The sequence below is a fragment of the Oryzias latipes genome, chromosome 13, assembly GCF_053564925.1.
Source record: "Oryzias latipes strain Hd-rR chromosome 13, Olatipes_Hd-rR_3.1".
Classification (NCBI taxonomy): Eukaryota; Metazoa; Chordata; class Actinopteri; order Beloniformes; family Adrianichthyidae; genus Oryzias; species Oryzias latipes.
Window position 1 is genome coordinate 3,428,184 of NC_136249.1, and position 21,817 is coordinate 3,450,000.

The following is a 21,817-nucleotide window of genomic DNA, read 5'->3' on the forward strand; positions in this document are numbered from 1 at the left end:
ACGCGTGTTTAAATTCACTGAGCTCAAACTCTCTGTCATCAGAAAGTCTCTTTCTGCCCCGCGGCACGTCAAGTCCCCGGTAGAAGACCAACAACCGGAGTGTTTATTGAAGCCGCCCCGCGTTTCTCCTCCTGCTATCAGCTCTGCAGCTCATCAAGGAAGCTGCGAGGCACGCGCTGCGAGGCACGCGCTGCGTACAGAGCCAGCAGCGCCAAATGCCTCATAATATGCCACGATGCTCCCCGCATTGCACCGTTTCCAGCAGAGCATGACATACGATGGTTGCTGCTTTCTGTCTTTGTAATAAAACGCCTCATCTGTTAATACAAAAGTATCTTTGTGTAATCTCACTGTGTAGTTTTTAATCATCAGTACATAAACAATAATGTTCAAATAAACATGTAACTAATAAACATGACGATGGAAAGAAAGAAGTACTAGTTTTTAAAAAAATTTCTGGACCGCGATCTACACTCATGTCCTTGAAGATCGACCGGTCGATCGCAATCGACGTAATGAGCACCCCTTGATATAATATAAACATGCGTAATATATATAATGATGTCAAAACGGGTTGTGGCTCCGGATGCTTTTTTTTCATTAGGAGCAGTCCCAAATGGCTCTTTGAGTAAAAGAGGTTGCCGACCCCTGGTCTAGCTGTTACACCCAGGAACTTACAACATTTAAATGCCTCAAAGAAATCATACGTTTCCCCAAAATTCACCTTTTGAGGAGGTTATTACCCATCAACCCAGCAGTTTCATGCCTCTGAACTGAACACACTTTAGCAATAACAATGATGGCAGGAAAGAGAAGACTGCTGTAACTTCTACTCACAATCCAACACCATAACATCACATATAACATATAAAAACCCTTCACCCCATATTAAGAAATAAATGATGAGCTTACACTTGGTACCATGCAGGAGTTACTGTGACCCCTCAGTGAAAAAGTTCAGCGCCGTACAGATCTACTGCGATCACTGAACGTGTTGTGCTGCATTTTTGTACATGTAGACGTTTAACTGTCCACAACAACTCGAGAGGTAAACCACTAAATATACTAAAAATGACATTCGACTCTAAAAAACAACCAGACTGGAAAATATAAAATACACTTAGTCCTCCTTTCATTTACCAGTGGATGGTAAACCAATGAAAAAAGAGGCCATGCTGTCACTGGGATTGGGGGGGGGGGGTATTTAGACCACTTTCTTACTAAAGAAAAACCAAGTGACAGCCTCAAAATCCCACTTCACCGTTTAAAAATACACTTTGTGGCCATTAAATCATTCTTTTATAAAACATTTAGATATTTACAATTATTGATCTATAACAGTGTTACAATTCTCTATTAATGAACAGCTCTAACTTATTTTATTTATTTATATCAGTCCAAAAAAATCTATACATGCCAATGTCCTTCTATACTTGAAGGACTTTGCCTCTGAACAGACTGTTGTGCAGCAGAAGAGGAGAATGGGAGCCTTCCGCTCAGTCTAAACATAAAATAAAAACCTTAGAGCCTTTTCTTTCAGAGCTAAAGAGCTACAATGGAGGCTTAGAATGTCCACTTGTGACTCTGGAGCCTCAGGTTGGAGACCCCTGTACTACAGGCTTCAGAAGCTTGCAGCTAAAGCAGACACAGATCCAACAATCTATGTTCTGGAAGGACGAAGCCTCTTTTCACATGGAGTCAAACGACACTCCATTTGCCTCAATCATAAAGACTGAGGAACAAGCCACACCTACAGAAGTCATTTCCCCTTTAGAGGAAAGATTCCACAGCATTAAGCTGACATGTCAACGATCTGACATCATAATGCTCTAGGGAGCAACAGGTTTATGCAGCTACACTCTTCTGAAAGTAGGACTAATATGCAAAAAACGAAAATATCTTTTCCAAAACAGGTGAAAACACCTATTCCATGACCAAAATAGCTGCATGCTTTCAATAAGGAAAACCAGCAGATGACTGACTCATGACAGCATCAGAGCAGAGCAATGGGACTTCACCAGTCTTGAGATTAAAAACATTGTCATTTTGTTCCTCACAGAACCAACAGGTAACCTCTGCGGCGATCAATACCAATCCTGTTTTCTTTTCTACCCTTCCATCTGAAGTGTTTCCAGGTTGTAACATTCAGACGGTAAACAGATCAACTTCTCAGTCTAAACTCTTAAGACCGCCGCAGAGTCGGCCTGTGGACTGGTGAGAACATGGCGGCGCCAGGACAACGTGCTACTTCAAAATAGCAAACAGTGGAAGTTTCACAGAAACCAGAGAATGTGCACCCAGCACCTCTGTGCAGGCGGCACAGACGGCAGGATGCTTTACACAGCAGGCCTCCACTTGCACTTGGAAGAACCGCGGTCCCTCCAGGGCAGGGTTGGGCCTGGACTCAGAACATTACTGTCGGGGTTACAAGCTGCCCCTCGGGGCAGACATGCTGGCAGCTCAGCCAATGCTGAACTGCGAGCGCCGGCTCACCTGGAAGATAAAAACAAAGCAGCATTCAGAGATCCAGCAGAAAAGATGGTCATGCAGAACCACAAAGCTAATGAGGGCTTGTATCCTCAACTCCCAACCTACTGTACATTCATTCAAAGCCCAAACAATCCTGGAACATGTTGGAACACAGCTCAGCTGTCTCCCCTCCTCAGAACTTGCTGAAAGAGCTGCACTTAGGAGCCTTTTCACAGCAGGGCTGTTTGCTCTCACAGACTGTGTGTTCAAGTTTTCCACGTGGACGGAGAAAAAGGAACATTTGGGCGGCACCAAAAGAAATCAACACTCCATGACATTGTCGGCACAACACAGAACTGCTGCTGTGCTGCTACTGAGCTCTGAACCATCAAGTTTCTGGGTGGAACGAATGTCTGGATGTGCAAATCAAGAAAAAGCTGAAAAATGTCGCACAGGCAGATGAGCTTTATGGAGTCGTGATGTTCAGTGGACGGCTCTACGACTGTGTTTGCCCAAATGTGCAAGCACTGTCTAGCTACGTTCAGCAACATGCGTTCACGTATACGTAAACGAGCGTTTCAGGCTTCTGCCTTCAAAACTCTTGCTTTCACGTGTCGCTACACATATTTTGAGACCGTTTTTGGGCTCACGGAAGTGCCAGCCTTTGAAAATTGATCATGGAGAAGAAATAACTGCAGCTTGTGAGCGGCTGGAATTCTATGACACCAGGTCTTTCGTATATCGGAATAGAGCTGTGACATTTGGTACCAAGCCTCTGTAGGTGGCTGACATGGGCTAGTATCAGGAACCAACAGTCCAGCATGAACACCATATGCTAAACATGCATTCAAGAACACGTATCTAGCATGTTTTTGAAGGCATCTTGACAGACAACGCATCCTGAACGTGTCTTGAACGTTTGAGCTAGCTCAGGTGGTTCGGTCAATTCTCACGAGAGCAGCAGGAAAGCAAACATTGGATAGAAATCTTCCATGGAGTCCACTCGTGACAATCTGGTCCTGCTCTTAATGTGAGGTGAAGCACCGTTGGTCCAAACAAAGGTTTGTCGGCTGGATCTGGTTCAAGTTTACAAGCCACAGACCAGTTCTTCAAAATGAAACGGTGGTGGAGATCCAGCAGCAAAGATCAGAACTGTAGTCCGTGTAACATGTGAGGGCCTACGTGTCATAGCCGGGCCGATGGTGGTCATCTGCAGCAGGCACTCCAGCGTCTCCATCATCTGCTCCTGCCGCAGAGCGTCCAGCCTGGACTGGCTCCAGGTTTGGTCGCCTTCCCCTCCACGCATGCTGCTTTTCAGGGTCACAGAGACGCACTGGAGCACGGTCATTCCTGAGGAAGAGCATGGGGCACAGTGAGGCATCTGCATACCTTATTTCTACTTTTTCTCTGTTTTGATTTTTCCATAACTTTAAATTCTGTAGCGATTTGAGTTTTCATTAATAATATTTACCACATTTAATGTAATTTGTTGTTTTTCTAGAACATCATCATGTAATAATGAGGGTTAAGGTCTTGTAGAGCAAACCCACATCATCATCCTTCCATCTCTGTGCTCGACAGCCAGCATCATGTGTGGATATAACAGAGAGCCCCCCCAAAAAGAAAAAAACCCACCTTCAATTCACAAGATTGGCACATGCTAGTTTGTTCCGGCCCTGCAACGGACAGGGAGACCCTCGCCTTTGCACAACAGTAGCTCAGTAGCGGGGATAGGCGTTGGATGGATGGATGGTTGGTACCAATCAGAGCCTGGATTTAACCCCTGAACACCTGTTGCTAAATAACACCCTTTCTTTGACATACAGTAACTCCCTGATTGTTCACGCCATCGTCAATTGGCTGATTTGACGGGGAGGGAAGCTGCTTTTCATATAAGCTTTGCATCGATGTGCAACAAATTACTACTGTAAAGTGTTGCAAAGTAACTTTTTTCTGCTTCCGAATCTGCTGGAATGACGTTTGTCGCAGTAACGGTTGAAGAGTTACGGTAGAGGAATGAACGTCAACACTGGAGCTCCGGTGTTAAAGGGTTACCCCTCCCATCATGCCAATAAGTCACATTTTAAACAGAAAATAAACATATCCGCATGTCCAAAACCTCTCTAAGGTCCTGATTTCTTCTCCAATAATGAATAAACTGGTGGGGGGTTTGTGAAAAAGCCGTTTGAGTTTTTTAAAGTTCAACCTTGTGCTTTACTAGCGGCGTGTTGCTTTGATTGGCAGGTGGTTGAGCCAAAACTCTTCAGATTTTTAGGATGTTCTTTAGCTGGGGGGGTGAACTCCAGCCGTTATGGCTGACAAACCTGCAGCTAGCGTATTTATGATGTGGCAGATTCCTGCTGCTCATTTCTTATGTTGTCTTCATTTACTTTTCATTGCTGATGTTTCTTTTTCCCTCCATGGGATCAAACATGATCTCAGAACATGTAAGCTGCAGTCTTGCCCGTTCTTTTCCCCAGGCAGAACGCCGCATGCTCGTTTTTCAGAGGTCTTTATCACAGTTCTTGCTGTCAGTAATGTGAAGGGTTGTTTGCATGAGAGGACAGGTGTGTTTGAGCTTGGATGGCACATAATCTGTGAGTAGATCATGGAGATGGAGGCCTGGCAATTAACCAGCAGCTCACAGGACTCACCGGCGTTATCCTTGGCCTCCACGTCTAGTAGCACGCCGTCCAGCATGGCTTGTTTCAGGACCTACAGCAAACAGAGAACTCATTGACTCACGCGTTCACGTTGACCTTTCTGTACACTATCTGGTCAAACTTTACATTAAAATCCTTTTTAGGTCATTTAATTTTTAATATTGACAGGTCTGAAGAAACATTTATTTAAACAGGATGTTTATCTGCAGTTAAGCTCATCTGCAATGTATGTATTCATGTTTAATTACTCCAACAGACATATATTTTTAACATTACTTAAAACAGAAACACATATTCATACCTAAATGATTACTAAAAAATTTAGTTTCTTTAAAAAGTAAAAACCTTAAGAGATTGCGTGCCTCAGTGTGTAAATGACAGAAGGCTTTGCTGCTCGTTACAGTTTGGTTTAACCCTAACCCTAAACCCACTCTGCTGAAAATGGTGTTTTCTGTGGCATTTTTCTGATGATGGAGGACATATATAAAGAAAATTAAGCTTAAAATGTATTTTTGATGTTTTTATTTAAGTCATTGCTTGAAAGCGATCCTATTTGGGGTGTAGAAAAATATGCTTGGTGGGACACAAGCTTCCTGCTCCAAGCTATCAGCATCTGTGAGGGGAAGGGGGGCGGGGTTGCTTCGTGCCACAATTCAGGGGTGAATTTCTCTCTGACTATTTTGGCCAATGGGAACACTTTTACAATAGACCAAAAGATGACTGGAGTGGGACTTTAATGCATTTTCTTGTTTTTTTCAGGTAAAAACTGCTTTGATAATCCTGAAGAGTTCCCCCACAGTTTAGTAAAGATCATTATTCATGTGCACACTGGTTTTTAATGGATATTTGACTAACAAAATTAGTCACATGGACTAATTGACATGAAACGTGATGTAAATTGGATTCAATCGATTGTCTATCTTGGCCGTCTGTCCTGCTCATGGGCTCTGAGGCTACGGTCCCATGTAGACCTTCATGAAACTCAGACAACCTTTGGTCGCCCGGGTCTGACAAAAGCACCAAAAACACATCAAACACATCATTCTCAATCTAAGGAACAGATTTCGAAAACTCTTGACAGGTTTGACTGTCAGGCCTCACCTGGGCTAACCTGAGCCGAGACACAGGAAAACGCAGAAAAAACTCAACCAACCAGCTGAGCAACATGCAGGACGCCTGAGACACATCTGTTTTTGCAAAGAAACACCTGTTCACGCTTAAGAGGAACTTACAAAACATTGGCACAAACTGTTTTGTTCAACTGCTGCTTAAGGGAGTGTCAAACCAGTACTACTGGCCCCCTCCAGAGAAAAGTCCAACTTATTCTAGAATGAGAGTTCAACCCGCAGGGAAGTCTGAGGTCAGGCATTTGTCCCTCTGACACACGAGAGAAGGCAACGTGCTTTCTACAAAAACAATCTTTCTGAGCGAGCTACTGCAAGATGTGACAGGGACTTCATTTGACGTCCTGCCCCGGATACAAACGCCGTATACAGTACTCGTTCAAACCTGTTCTACCTTTGTAGAATGCCCAAAAGGTTTCACAGTCCCAATCACCCTGACGGTGCGCCCACCGCCTAACACAGAAGCTCCAACTTGTTGTCAACACCCGACTCTTTTCTCTGTTCCCGAGGCAAAGCAAAAAACCCAAGAGAGTTAAAGCAGTCGAGTTACGCGAACAGACCACTAAACCGACTGTAAACATGTTCCGAGCATAGATTTTTGCATTCTTGATGAATGAATCTTTGATGATTATCACACTTCTTCCAGCTCATTGCTGCAGATTGACAGCAAACTCAGAATCAATGTCTGAACTTCAGCTTAAGGCACTGACCTCCAGGACTCGAACGTAGCCATTCTCAGCGCTCAGGTGGAGGCAGGACTTTCCCCACCTGTTCGTCTCGTTGATGTTGGCTCCTAGGCCAATCAAATCTGCCACCATCAGGTGCTGGTTGTGCTTTGCTGCATAGAGGAGAGCAGTCTGTGTGCGCAAAAGAGTGAACCATTAAAAAGCAAAAACATAGGCGGGTGGTCGTTCTCATGCAAGGGTACATCACCATTCCATCAGAATCTTTGGCATCCAGGCAGCCGAGAGCCGCCATCCTCCTAGCGATGGCATAGCCTAGTGCCCGCTTTCCAAAACACGCCGCTGTGTGAAGAGCTCTGCAGGAACAAGACGGGAGGTTAAAAGGGCCTCGGACTGTGTGATTACAGGAGATTTACAAGTCCAGGTTCAAAACTAGCACACATCGTGAACCTTACACCGCGTGCCGTTCTACGGTTTTACGAGCCGTACCGTCAATGAATAGTCCCATTTCAAAATGATGTCATATTTCAGGTGCACTGAGCTATAAGGCGCATTAAGCGAGACAAGAGTCCGTCAGTCAGGCAGACTTTAGTAGCTACATTCCCAGAAACTCTAGAAGTGGTAACATGCTACAAGTTAGCCACATTAGTTACGGTAGTCTGACTGGCAAAGCATCACTGAGAATACGCCAACTCGCAACCTTGCTAGGAACGCGTAAAAAATAAAAAAATCCTGCCCTGCTACATAATTAATCCATACACAAGGCACTCCAGGTTTTAAGGTGCACTGTTTGTTTTTTAATTAAGGCTTTTAGATGTGCCTTATGGCTGCATGGTGGTGCAGTGGTTCACACTCTTGCCTCACAACAGGAAGGCTTTGGTTTGAATCCCAGCTGGGACCCTTCTGTAAAGAGTTTGCATGTTGTCCCCGTGCATGCGTGGACTTTCTCTGGGCAGTCCAGCTTCCTCCCACCGTCCAATAACATGCTTCAAAGGTCAACTCGTTGCTTGAAATTATTCTTAGGTGTGCATGTGTGCATGTGTGTGTGTGTGTGTGTGTGTGTGGGAGTAAGATCGTGTGGACCTGTGACAGGCTGGGGACCTGTCCAGGATGTACCCCGCCTTCCCCCAACAGTAACCCGGAAAGACTCCAGCAACCCAGGGACCCCAGAAGGCATATAGTGGAGGGCTAATGGATGTATGAAGTTTGCCGTACAGAAACACAGTATTTACATCCTGCAGTACAGTGTACTTTCAACCTTTTCACAGTGTACTTTTGCCCTGGTGTAGAATGTAATTCCGTCCTGTAGTACAGTGTACTTTGTCCTGTAGTACAGTGTACCTACCCTGTAGTACAGTGTACTTACATTCTGCCATGCTGGTCCGTGGCCAGCAGCTCCCCATCAGAGATGCCCTCCAGTTGGTCATCTGCTTTTTGCAGTTGTCTCCAGAAGAAAGCCGAGCTGCTCAGGACCTGGTGGCGGTTCTGGTAGTTGCATTGTTCAGTGTCTCGCTCATTTTCCAAGAGTGAATGTTGAAGGTCAGAGGACAAACTGTAGGTGGGAGGCGTGGCTTGGTGGTATTCCGCTGTCCATGGACAGTAATCAGCGTACGACTCTGGACTGGAAGCCACGTCATCAAACTCATCACTGCTTCCTGAGGACAAAACACATGAAGATGACTCACCTGAGAGGGGTCAGCTGCTGTGGCCCCTAGGTGGGGTAAGTTACCTGTAGCACCCAGCTCTGAGTGCACGGGGCTGACCGACAGGTTCCTGGACGCGGCCCGGTAAGCGTTTCCTGTCCTCAGATCATCCTCCAGGACCTCCAGGATGATTGCCAGCTCCTCCAGGCTCTTCATGGCGGGTTGGACCTGAAGGTGAGGAGGAGTTATGGGGCGAGTTCCATGAGCAGCTCAGCGATGATGATGATGATGATGCTCACCCTGACGGCTCGGTTTCTGGGCCGCGCTCGCATTCGTTTGGAGACTCCTGTGGGGCAGACCGTCAGCATTACTCACACATCGTGTTTGGTGTTGATGATCATTATTCAGCGTTTGACTGACCTTTGCCCTTACCGCAGACCTGCAGAGTGTTTCAGGGAGGAAAGGACAAAGGCCTGTTATTCTCAAACACAGACATCACAAAGACTTCCCTCACATGAACCTGCAGGTCAAAGCACGGTGACCATGCAGGAAACCCCAGACAGCAGCTCCATGAGCTCCAACACGCTAAGACAGTTCTGGATCATGAAACAGCTTCCGTTTGTTCGTTTCAGGCCAACATCTTTCAGTTTCTGATGTTTTTGTTCTTTTGAGTTTGTTTGTATTTTGGTTTGTTGCCAAATCTGAAAAAAGGGAAACTCCAGCTTTGACGTCGCTTAAAAGTCAAGAAAAATGTAGAAATGTAAATCTTTTCCATTTAAACTTTATGTAAAACGATTAGAATTCATGGAATGGAATGAATAAACTGTATATTTTTCCATGAATATTTGTCCAAGTTTCAGCTTAATGAACTTTTTTCCATGTGGTCTCGTGGTAGAGTGTCCACCTTGAGACTAGAAGGTTGCGAGTTCAAACCCAGTCCGAGTCACACCAAAGACTGTTGGACACTCAGCACTACAGGGTTGAGGGGTTAACCCCCCAAACTAGGTCTGCAGGGGAGGGGGTCCAATGTGAAAAGTAATGGGACTTGAACTTTGGTGCAATATTCCAGTAACTAAAGAAAATACTGTACTTGATCGACAGAAAAGTCTCATTGACCGCCTCAGGTGATCACACAACCATCCTAAATGGATCAGACAGGAGAGGCTGACTGAATACATAGAAGTCCTGATCCGGCCGGACGGGCTCAGGGAATCGCACCTCAGACTGTTCCGCACGGTCTCCCTGGGAACGCCGGCGGATGTTCTGGAGCAGATCCTTGACGGGCATCCGGACTCGGACCCCCGCGTAGACCTTCTCCCCCTCAAAGGCGGGACGGCCTGCAGCTGCAAGACAAAGACAAACAGAAGAGCTGAGGGCGGAGACAGCGCCGCCTGCAGGATTCTGGAGGAGCGGCAGTCTCTGCAGCCGTTACTCAGTGGCGCCACCAGGGGGTGGCCAGGGGTGGCCATGGCCACCCCTCTCCGACACCTGGCCACCCCAGTGGCCACCCCAGTAGCCACTATAAGCAGTGGTAGCATCAGTTGTGCGTTTCATCCCAAATGCACAGCCAGCAAGCGGCAAGTCGCTCTGATCACCTAAACCGGCCCTCACCCCCTCCCCTCCCTGCTGCCTTTGAGTGCGCAGACATCTACAGAGGAGCCGCTGGACGCAGAATGAATAAGACGCGTGGTTCACTTCCGCGTTCGAACCCTCAGATCCTCCGGGCCGGTCAGACAAAAGAACCAGTCTCAGTCACTAAAGATGAACTTTCTTTATTACTTTTTCCTTAAGTCCAAAACGGCGACTGACCGCGCGCGTATGCGCTCCACACCCTCACACGCGCTTTACAGCTGCAAAGGTGTAAAAAACATGCGGTCTGCAAAACATGTAAACCCAGTGTGCAAATACTTGGTGCAAATACGCCACATCATCAGCGGTGGTAGATGTGTCATTACTTCTTATTAATAAGTAAAAAAAGGATGTCCCTGTCACACGCGCCACTCATTTTCATGGCACTATTTAAGCACTGGTTGTTGTGTTACCGCAACATTTTGATGTGTTTTTGTTTGCACAGAGTTACCTATAGTCATTAGTTGATGCTTGTGTCTGTCCATTTTCAGAGAATGAAGAGAAATTCAACATATATTCTTATTTTAAGAATAAAAGTGCAGCAGAAGGAGTGAAAGAGATGGTAGGGGAGCAACAGAGGAGTAGTGAGGAGGAGGAGGAAGATGAGACAGAGCAGCATGAATGACAGAAGAGAATGAGGAAGACAAAGATGAGACGGCATCAGAGGAGGGACAGTCAGCATCATTGGTCAGAGAAGCAAGGCACTACTCAGCATAAGCAGGGGCTCCACTTGTTCCTGGACCAACTGGTGAAGTTAGAATTATGTTACCCTATTAATAAAAATGTTTCATGATTATTAGTCTGAATAGAAATGTCAACAGATATAATTAATAATTAGAAGGATATTTTTATTATTATTTCAGAACAACAGATTTTATTTTTTGTTCATTATAGATATCTCTTATCTCTCAGTCAAGAGCCGAACACCCCAAGCAGACACACCAAAGCATTAAATATAAACAAAAAAAATATATATATATATCAGTAGTAGTATCTACTAATGGTATCTACTAGTATCTATTAGTTATTATACTAGTAGTATCTACTATAAGTTCACGTTCTACAAAATATCAGTAGGCATTTATCTTTCTGTTGGTTTTCTAAAGGTTGTTTTACTACGTTTGGTAGAATGAATTTTAAAAATATAGCTCATGGTTTTTGTGTGCCACCCCAAGATTTAATGTGGCCCCCCACTGGCCACCCCCATGAAAAAATTCTGGAGGCGCCACTGCCGTTACTGACTGCAACAGCAGCCCCACGAGTCCGCTGCTCAGTCTGAGCATGCGCAGACCCTGACGCACCGGATCAGCACTCAGTCGTACCGTGATTCCCGTCGGAGGCCGCCACACCGGGTTTGGGAGCGTCCCGCTTCTTCCTGGAGCTGGCCCCCATCACGCAGAGGAGCGACAGGCGGGAGCAGCTGCGGGGATGTGCGCTGTGCACGCGCGGCCACAGGTGGAGGCGAGGCTGGAGGGGCTCTACCCTGACACGGACTCAGCCGCTCTCTGAGGCTGCTCTGAGCGGCTTCGCAGGTACCTGTGCTCGGCCACGCCCACTGGAATTCACCTGGCTGTATGGCAAGCCCAGAGTGTCAAAAACAGCAAATTAAGATGCTAATTGAGAGCGCAGCTCAATTTTACAAAGAAAAGCAAAACAGAAAGACAGCAGCTGAGGCTCTATGTGCAAAATGTCTCTGATCAGATCAAAGATGGGATTAGAACTGAACTGTGTGCATGGACCCAGAGAAACTTGATGCGATTATAACAAATGTTCACAAACGCCACACTTTCAGTCAGAATGAATCATTGTGACAGAACTCTCTGAAATATCAGAAAGGCCGTAGAAGAAGAAATATGTAGTTTGTTGTAAATAAACAAACAGGCTGCAGCATAGAGCTGGGGCGTTTGCCTAGGAAGCACGTTTAAACTAGCCTGACTTTAACCCTGAACTCTGGCTGAAATCCACCTGAACTTGCTTACTCTGGGTATGTCGGTTCCAAAAGACCGGATGAGTGGAGTGGTTAGCACGCTTGCCTCACAGCAAGAAGCCCCCCGGTTCAAGTCCTGGCTGGGGGGACCTGAACCAAAACAGCAATGGGGGGGCCTTCTGTGTGGAGTTTGCATGTGTGGGTTCCCTCCAGGGTCTCCAGCTTCCTCCCACTGTCCAAAAACATGCTTCATAAGTCAATTGGCCACTCTGAATTAGGCGTGAGTGTGAATGTGTGTGTGATTCTGGCCCTGTGACAGACTGGCTACCTGTCCAGGACGTTCCCCGCCTTCACCCACAAGTGCCCAGGATAGGCTCCAACAGCCCCATGACCCCAAAAGGGATAAAACAGCAGAAGATGGATGAATCTTTTTCAATCAAAAAGTTGTCTTCTGCTCCTGATTCACAACATTTGAATAGAAAAATACTCAGAAACGCAATTTAAGCTTAACTTTCATAAAAACTGTCCATCATGAGAAAAATGCCTCAAGAAGATGCTAAAAACTGCAAAAGCATCATTTTCATCAACGGGGGGCTTTGAGGCCGGGGGATTGAACTCAGCCATGCATGACTGAACTGTATCTGACATGATGACTCTCTCTCTTTTTTAGGGAGCTTCACATCTCTGTAAAGCTGCCCCCCCCCCCCATCTGCTGAAGGAACTTTGATTCCAGCCAAACTGGCTGTTCTGATCTGGAGCTCTGCGCTGTTGACTTATTAAAGACGGGAAACAAGAAAGAAGAGAGTGCATGAAATATGAAGCCGGCGTCTTGGAGCTTCTGAACATCCCTCATCTCACGTTCTGTTGTAGGCGTGGACGCCATGCAGCGGGATCATCTCCTTCCTGCTGCTCGCCGCCTCAGCCCGGCTTTGGAGGGAGCGGATGCAGCAGAGCAGCAGCTGCACACTCCAGCACAGGAGTCAAGCCCCAGCTTAGTTCAGCCTTGAGTGGTGGAGCAGAGCCTGGAGGCGGCGGCGCTTCGGGCCTCCTCTGCCGGGGCGGGGGCTGCTGCTGCTGAAGGATGGAGGTCTGCAGAGCTCCATGATGCAAGCCGAGGCTGCAGGGAGAAAGTGACGGACAGCAGATCTGCTGCCTGGGTTGCATCACCTCCTCATTGGAGCAGCGCTCTGGCGCCCCCTGCTGGCTGTCAGAGCGCCGTTTGGAGGTGTAGCGAGCAGATGGGGTGGGGGTCAGGTTCAGCGTGGAATCAGGTCTTCAGGTAAAGGTGCTGGTGTGTCCCAACCAGCCAGACTTGACTTCTTAATGTTCAAACACAGCAATGTTTCCAGAGAATGTTTAGAGCAAAGCAGCTCCTTGCAGCTAAACAGGAAGTCTGCAACCTGCAGCTCCGGAGCCTCATGTGGCTCTCTGGTTAGGAAAAAATCCAAGTTCTTCCTGTTTTTTTGTTTTGTATTTTACTACAAGGTGTGTCAAACAAACCCCAAAAGGCAGGAAAGTTGAAGCAGAGTACGTCTCAGACTTCCTGTTGTTGGAAAATCCAAGGATTTGAAGATTCCTCAAGCTCCGGAAAATATGCTGAAGGTCACTTAGTCAGAATTCCTGTCTGAGATGCTCCAGCAGTAAAACAAACGGTGCTTTTTAAAAACATCATTGCTGAGATTAAACTATTGCTGCATTGAGATTCGCCCACAGTGTCTTTCATGTTAAAAGGGAGTCCAGTGAATCTCTGAAAAGTAAAAAAAAGACCGTTTTTTAAATGTTTGTTTTCTTTATTTATGCCAAAAAACCAATGATAATGATAATAATAATGCATTTTATTTAAAAGCGCCTTTCAAACCACTCAATGTATGGATTCAAAAGTGAAACAAGACATTTGTATTGATCCAAACAGCAGCAATAATAACAAGAGTCTGAAGGGAATCAGACTCTGTGGCTCCACCAAAAGGTCCCTGAGCTGCAGCTCCTCCAGGGGCGGGGCCAAAAGGAGTGAGCACTGACCGGACTTGAACTTCTGACGCAGACCCCTGGACTGAACCAAAGAGCCATCTTAGGAGCGTTTGTCACTTCAGGGATGAAAGAAAAACTCACATATTCTCCTGAAAACACAGAGAACCAACCCAGTGTTCTGGGGGAATGTTGGGATGTTCCCAGGATGGAACACTTTAGGGAGAAGGTGCGATGCTGCACGCCTGCATGATGCCTGTAGAGCAGAGGTGTCAAACTCATTTTCACCGAGGGCCACATCAGCATAGTAGCTGTCCTCAAAGGGCCAGATAAAACTTATACATGTAACTAAATATAATGAAAAATAAACGTAAGTACTCCTTAATGTTAAACAACTAATTAATTTATTTATAATAACTTTTGAAAGTGACAATTACAGTTGCATAGAAAACACATGTTTGTTTTTTCGTCTAGCATAAATCCTTTTACTTTTGATTCTGTCAGGTTAGGTTATATGGACAGTGAATAAGTCCTAATGTATAGTTGCCCAATCAGATATTTCAAGGCAGATTCCACCTAAATATGAATAAATACACACCAATTTTTATTTTTTATTTTAAGAGATGAAAAACTGTTATGCTCTCACATAAAATGACATGGAGGGCCACATTTGGCCCCCGGGCCTTGAGTTTGACACATGTGCTGTAGAGGGACAGGCCCCCCTCCCCATGAGGATCTGGACTGGGTTTTGTCCTCCGGACCCTCAGAGCTCTGGAGAAAATGTTTCCACATCACTGAGAGGCTGAAATCCTCACTTCTGTCAAGATGTTCTCTGTGGAAGGATCTTAGTGACCCCCCCTCCAGGAAAACCCTGTCTGCAGCGACACCCCCCGTCTGCAGCAGCTTGAGGAGCTGCAAGCTCGGACAAACAAACTGAAGTCTCTAAAATTCTTTCCAGTCAGCAGTGAAGTGGGAGAGTTGAGGGAACAGCTTGGATCTCCTGCAAACAGTGAGGGATTGTGGGATGCAGGTTCTGTTCTCTGAAAGCTGGACGGAGACTCTGCCTTTGTTTGTTAGAAAGCAGGAATAATAAATGAAACCCGCAGGTCAGCTGTGAGCGTGCAGACACCATGAAGATACCTGGAGGGGATTCAGCACACCAGGTGTTTGTAAGCTTTGTGTGTGTGTGTGTGTGTGATTATTTAATAGTAAATATGTGTTATTCACTAGTAGGACACCTGGAGCTCTGTCCCCAACAATAACCAAACACATTTCTTTAAGTGTATTTCTGTAATTATTTCATAAAAAGGACCATCTTGAGTTCTTGCAAAAACCTTTTTGTCCCTTTTGTTTTCATGTATTTCCGTCCATTTCAGACCAGACTGAACACGCTCATCCTGGTACTTTGGTTTTTATCAGTTCTTATTTACTTTAGCCTTGACGGCCGCCAGGCAAACATTAACCCGACCTTCTCCCTGCAGGGACTTTCCAGGTGTGCTTCGTCATCTTCCTCATGAGGGTGACCCGCGTGTGCAGCGGGCAACCCTCTCAGGGTCTGATTTGAACCTGCGGGGCTCTGCAGGAACCGCTCCAGTAGACGGTGAGAGTGATGAAGATGAGAAAAGCGACAACGGCGTTGCTCTGCAGGTTTGGACCTGCTGCACCAGAGCTGCGTGAATCCATACAGGGGCGGGGCGGGGCGGGGCGGGGCGGGGCGGGGCGGGGCCTAGCTGGATGTTGGCCTGCAGTTTTCTCTTTTCTAAATGAAAGGTCACTTTTGTGACGGCGTGATGACAGCGACCGGCCTGTGGGTCATCCCTGTGGGCTGCAGGTCGTGGACCCCCCCACGCTGAGGTCAGGCCGAACCGCCATCAGCTGTCGGGTCTAAAACTGTTACAGTCAGAGTTCACGTCACTAAATCAGACGTTCACTTCAGGCTTCTTTCAGTCATTTCTGGCTCTTTTGCCATTTGATCAAAGAACGATGTAAAAACATGAAAAAAAAATCTTTATAGAGAAAATTTTGTTCTATTAAATTTCTGAGAGAAAAACAGTTCTGTAAAGAGGATTTATTTCATTTTATTCTATGTTTTCCATACTAATTTATTCTGAAACATACAAATTAAAAGGTTAAAAATGTCCATTTCCACTTTTCACACTAAACAAGACGTTTGTTTAGGTGCAATCCCTGCAGTCACCACCAGAGAGCAGCCGTGAGTCACTTTTCCTGTACCCTACTTTTATAAAATGAAACTGATCTTTATTTTCTTTCCTGAGTGACATCAGGCAGCATTGGTCCAATCCTTCCTTGTCTGGCTGTTCTCTCGATTGTTTTCCACTTCAGTGAAAGTCTCGTTATCACTAAAAGGATCATCTGGCAGCCAAAGGCTGTAAACCAACGTTTTTATTCCATTTATTCAAATTATGAATCAAAAATGTGAAAAGGCAGAACTTTTACGTTCATCAGTCTTCAAACGGTCCCTCGGAGCTTCAGGAGACGCTGTCCACTTTGGTTCCTCATCCTAACCATTCACCAAACTGGGATCGGTGGCGCCACCTGCTGGACAAACGTTTTATTTAGAAAATGCAAGGATTGGAGCTCAAACTGAACATTTGAACGTCAGTGTTGGTTTAAGATCTGGTCGTTATTCTGTTATTAGCAGATTTAATTGATGCTTTTGTTTCACCATATAAATAGTTAAAAATGACATTTAATCGAATCTGTTAAGTTTTTTTTTCTGTCAAACTGTATTTTATTTGAGCACAAAGCATATTATAACAAAATGTATTTGTGTGTTATTGTGTGGGACATGTTCACACAGACAGAGGAGCTTTTATGGAGTTTCTGTCCTCAAAGCTGCACCAGACATCCATTCAAACCACATAACTTTATTTAAACCTCTGCACAGGACAAAGTTCTGATTCAGAAAACACCAAGAACAACGTAAACTGCAGCATTCATTACTTAAATCAAAGGTTTATCTTCCCCTTTTACAAAGAATAAAACAAAAGGGTGGGGTTTCTGTAAAAACACTTCAACAAACAAAAAGTTCTGCTTTTTTGTAGGACAGCTCCCAAACTTCATAACAGGAATGTTTCTTTACGTATGATTACGTGATATTTTTCACAAACAGGTGGACTTTCTGAAGACGAGGATGAACTTCTGTCTGGGAGATTTCAGGAAATTAGCAAAGCTGAGCGTCTCAGATCTGATGAAGGATGAATGAGGAGCGGCCCAAACGTGAAGGGGTTCCAACACAGAGGGGCCGTCCCAAATGTCCTTTAGGAACACAGAGGGACCGTCCCAAATGTCCTTTAGGAACACAGAGGGACCGTCCCAAATGTCCTTTAGGAACACAGAGGGACCGTCCCAAATGTCCTTTAGGAACACAGAGGGACCGTTCCAAATGTCCCTTAGGAACACAGAGGGACCGTCCCAAATGTCCTTTAGGAACACAGAGGGACCGTCCCAAATGTCCTTTAGGAACACAGAGGGACCGTCCCAAATGTCCTTTAGGAACACAGAGGGGCCGTCCCAAATGTCCTTTAGGAACACAGAGGGGCCGTCCCAAATGTCCTTTAGGAACACAGAGGGGCCGTCCCTAATGTCCTTTAGGAACACAGAGGGGCCGTCCCAAATGTCCTTTAGGAACACAGAGGGGCCGTCCCAAATGTCCTTTAGGAACACAGAGGGGCCGTCCCAAATGTCCTTTAGGAACACAGAGGGACCGTCCCAAATGTCCTTTAGGAACACAGAGGGGCCGTCCCAAATGTCCTTTAGGAACACAGAGGGACCGTCCCAAATGTCCTTTAGGAACACAGAGGGGCCGTCCCAAATGTCCTTTAGGAACACAGAGGGGCCGTCCCAAATGTCCTTTAGGAACACAGAGGGGCCGTCCCAAATGTCCTTTAGGAACACAGAGGGGCCGTCCCTAATGTCCTTTAGGAACACAGAGGGGCCGTCCCAAATGTCCTTTAGGAACACAGAGGGGCCGTCCCAAATGTCCTTTAGGAACACAGAGGGGCCGTCCCAAATGTCCTTTAGGAACACAGAGGGGCCGTCCCAAATGTCCTTTAGGAACACAGAGGGGCCGTCCCAAATGTCCTTTAGGAACACAGAGGGGCCGTCCCAAATGTCCTTTAGGAACACAGAGGGACCGTCCCAAATGTCCTTTAGGAACACAGAGGGGCCGTCCCAAATGTCCTTTAGGAACACAGAGGGACCGTCCCAAATGTCCTTTAGGAACACAGAGGGGCCGTCCCAAATGTCCTTTAGGAACACAGAGGGACCGTCCCAAATGTCCTTTAGGAACACAGAGGGACCGTCCCAAATGTCCTTTAGGAACACAGAGGGACCGTCCCAAATGTCCTTTAGGAACACAGAGGGACCGTCCCAAATGTCCTTTAGGAACACAGAGGGACCGTCCCAAATGTCCTTTAGGAACACAGAGGGACCGTCCCAAATGTCCTTTAGGAACACAGAGGGACCGTCCCAAATGTCCTTTAGGAACACAGAGGGACCGTCCCAAATGTCCTTTAGGAACACAGAGGGGCCGTCCCAAATGTCCTTTAGGAACACAGAGGGACCGTCCCAAATGTCCTTTAGGAACACAGAGTATTTGGATCTAAGTGACTCTTCTTCAGAGGGGGCCTCAGCGCTGCCGTCCTACAGGCAGGGGGGAAGACCCCTATTTTCAGATGTTATTTTTTGTGCTGTACCCCCAACCTTAAATCAGATCATTGATGATCAAAGACTTCTTTAGAAGTTATCTGACATTAAAAAGCGCCGTCCTCATTGTTGCGGCAGACCTGATGTGAGCTCGGTTTGGGTTTGTCTTGTGAACTGGGCGGAGATGTCTAACATGGAAATCATTAGAACATCTATTGGTGATGCAGACTGACAAACTAAAACACTAAACTGTAACTGAACAAAAATGTGAAGTGACCGCGGGGGTGGAGCGTCCTTCATGCACTTGTTTATGTGCAGACGTTAGAGGACAAAGGAAATTCAGCAGAAGGAGAGCTAATACATGACGAAGTTTACGCAGACGTTTACTCGCCATGTGGCGACTAAAACTCTAACTTTTATCCCCAAAGAGGAGAAAATGCTGCGGACCCTTCAAAATAAAAGTCTATCCTGATAGACTCATTTTATTATTGAGAGAAAGTTCTATTGTAGCTGTTTTATCGCCCAGCTCTACATCCGAATGACAGAATTCTCCCCTGAAAATCTTCAGCGTTTCAGGAGATTTTCCCGCCGTTTCTGAGTCAGCTGATGCCATTTCTCCGTGCAGAGGCACAAACTCTGGTTGTAGGGACTCAGGAACCAGGAGTGAATTATTCCTTAGCAAACGGCGAGGAAGCCCCCCCCCCCCCACACACACACACACAGCACCTCATTCGGACGCTAACGTCTCATTTAAGCATCGTGAGTTTTTGTGAGTCACATGACTGTCAAACCACGAATAACGGGGGGAACACTGTTAAAAAGTAAGACGGAGTTTAGAACCACCATAAAAAAGAAAAGAAATGATTAGCCCATAGGATTGTAAAATAAGGATTCAGGATGATAAAATGTTTCAAAGTCAACATTTTATGAGGATAAACTAATAATAATAATAATAATAGATTGGATTTCTGTGTGCTTTTCCAGGCGCTCAAAGGTCTCAGTGTGTCCATTATTCACTCACTCCTCATTCACGATCGCACATCCACGTTTCAAGAAGTAGTGTTTTACATTGAGAAAGTCATGCTTGTCTGAATCAAAATGTGTTATTTGATGTAAATAAACGTGGACATTTACCGACAAAGCTCAGCGAGATTCCGTCAGTGGTCACCAAACCCCGGGCCGCGGACCGGTTGAAGGTCAGACAACATTTTATGTCCGATCCAAACCGGGTCAAAGTTTGCATTTGATATTTATAAGCTACTAGTTTCTGAAAAAAAAAAGATTTTTCCAGTTAAAATTGAAAACAGACAAGAAATTCTGTTGAAAACAATCTGACAATAGTAGCAGAATTGAAATTTTATTTATTTTTTCAGATGACGAAGATTCAACGAAACAAACTTATTGATTTGTAAAAGTTTTTTTCTGATTTGTAAAAACACATAGAACACTTTTTAGAACTGAAAACTCAACCCAGTCTCTGATCATCTTTTAGGGCAGAAGGATTTTTCCATAAATCCTGATTATTCATTAGAAACATTTGATCGTTTCCTAACAGATGCCTAATTCACCCTTGCTGTAAACCAGCAGCAACCGTGGTAAAACTGGTTCTATCAATGCTATGCTAAAACATGAATGCAGCGTGTCATCATCTGCGTTTGTGAAACATTCTGACGTCAGTCGGATCAGGCGGAACATCGCTCTGAATCCATCTGGATGTGGAGGAAAACTCCGGTTTGGTCTGAAAACAGCAGCTTCACGGCTGAAGTCAAAGGTTCTTCTTCGGTTTCCTCGCTGACTCTGTTCTCCCCAAAGAAACCTTCCAATAAGTGTCATTGAGTAAGTAAGCGTTGAGCCGTCAACTTTGCAGTCGCAGCCGCTGCTGAAAGTCACATGACACATCAAGACAGACGGATGTGGAGAACAGGATTCCATTTCCAAAATAAAACTTCCTTTAGTATCAGAAAGATAACTGGAAACAGTCAGATAGTGTATACATTTCTTTTCTGTCTGCGGCCCGGTACCAGGTGGCTCACGGACCGGTACCGGTCTGCGGCCTGGGGGGTTGGGGACCCCCGGTCTACAATTGCTGGTTTAATTTTTTTGTGTTTTCAGAGACACTTAAACATCTGTGGTTTCCGGCATTTTTTAAATCTCTCCTAAATCCTGAAGCCGGTCCCCCTCAGAGCTCAGTGCAGTTTGTGTTTCCGTGGAGAATCGCACAGAAGAATTCTTCACATGTATTCATGTCTGTGTTGGACAGATGCTGCAGAGCTGCAGGCAGACAGATAGGGGGGGGGGCACCTCTTCCTTGTGTCGTGAGCGCGTGAAGCAAACAGCTGGATTTCCCGCCTTTGTCTCTTCACACGCAGGGGGAGGGAAGCCTGGCTGCCGCTCTGCGCCCATCTCCTCTGGGGCTGGTGGCGTGACTGTCCTGCCGCCTCACGTGCCTCGGTGGAGGGGCCGCTCCAAGACGGGGAAAGCCAATCCTCACACAATCAGGCCTTTGTTCCTGCCAGCGCAGCCAGGTGGCTGGTGTTGTCACACTTGCACGACTCCAGGCTCGCTGCCAAGAGGTGAATTTGCTCGTAGGCATGTTTCAGAATAATGACTTTGTACAAACCTAAAAAACAAAGTAGAGGCCACAAAAGCACCTTCAAACTTGAGTTCTGGGCTGCTTCCACCGCTTGCAGAAACTAGGGGCTGCAGTCTGAACAGGAAGACATGAATTAGTCAACGTCTGCCTGATCCTGGCAGGTGCTGCAGAAGCAGGAAGATAACTGGAAGACGGCGAGCGGAGACTGACAGCAGAGCTGTGGACGTTTGTGTGCCGCTGCAGCAGGCCGTTGCAGCAGAGGCATAAACTTCCTCTTTTTCCATACAAATAAAACATCCTTGCACTTGAGAATGTCTGCTCTGGAACAATGCAACTCAGTCACAACTGCATTGCCCACAGGGGGAATCGTCCTCCAGACGCCCCTTTCCCCCTCGCCTAAAAGGGGGAAAGGCCTCAGGCGAGGCTCAGGCTCCGTCAGAGTGATCGACACTC

General features: G+C 46.1%; 1 protein-coding gene and 1 long non-coding RNA gene across 2 annotated transcripts; one reads left to right on the forward strand and one right to left on the reverse strand.

The window, feature by feature from the left end:
* Positions 1-265: 265 nt before the first annotated feature.
* On the reverse strand, positions 266-11,667 carry zgc:113279 (uncharacterized). The gene is made up of 11 exons (XM_004076006.4): positions 11,534-11,667; positions 9,801-9,925; positions 9,003-9,021; positions 8,882-8,928; positions 8,669-8,810; positions 8,306-8,594; positions 7,190-7,295; positions 6,967-7,113; positions 5,124-5,184; positions 3,652-3,819; positions 266-2,493 (listed from the first exon to the last, which is right to left on the reverse strand). The coding sequence occupies exons 1-11, from the start codon at positions 11,601-11,603 to the stop codon at positions 2,405-2,407; spliced, it is 1,263 nt and encodes a 420-aa protein (XP_004076054.1). The 5' UTR covers positions 11,604-11,667; the 3' UTR covers positions 266-2,404.
* LOC111948471 (uncharacterized) lies at positions 11,604-16,153 on the forward strand. Its single transcript, XR_002874487.2, has 3 exons — positions 11,604-11,743; positions 12,809-15,503; positions 15,585-16,153. It is a non-coding gene; the product is annotated as an uncharacterized LOC111948471 (long non-coding RNA).
* The last annotated feature ends 5,664 nt before the right edge of the window (positions 16,154-21,817 follow it).